At 71.2% G+C, this 226-nt stretch overlaps 1 protein-coding gene across 1 annotated transcript in view; it reads left to right on the forward strand.

Moving 5' to 3' along the window:
- Positions 1-122: 122 nt before the first annotated feature.
- The window catches only part of LOC104272355 (reticulocalbin-1-like), a gene marked incomplete at its 5' end in the record, with an annotated part of 6,952 nt that continues 6,848 nt past the window's right edge, over positions 123-226 (forward strand). The window contains one exon of the mRNA XM_009867324.1: positions 123-206. Coding sequence (XP_009865626.1) covers positions 123-206 — 84 coding nt within the window. The remainder of the gene's footprint in view (positions 207-226) is intronic.

A 226-nucleotide genomic window follows, 5' to 3' on the forward strand; every position in this document is an offset into this window, starting at 1 on the left:
CCTGCAGAGCCAGCGGCGCCTCCTCGGTCCCTCTGCTTTGGCGCCCCGCCGGCTCTGGGAAGGAGCAGCCAACACACCGTGCCTTGAGCTCGTTGTCTCTGTTGCCGTTTCTGCTCCTACAGCCCCGAGCCGTTCGGAGGGGGCTGCCGGGCGCGGGGCTGTGCCCGGTGCTGCAGCTCCTGCCCTCCGGGCCTGTCGCCCGGACCGTAAGCACCGCGCAGCAAGG

The sequence above is a fragment of the Apaloderma vittatum genome, unplaced genomic scaffold, assembly GCF_000703405.1.
Source record: "Apaloderma vittatum isolate BGI_N311 unplaced genomic scaffold, ASM70340v1 scaffold40133, whole genome shotgun sequence".
Classification (NCBI taxonomy): domain Eukaryota; kingdom Metazoa; phylum Chordata; class Aves; order Trogoniformes; family Trogonidae; genus Apaloderma; species Apaloderma vittatum.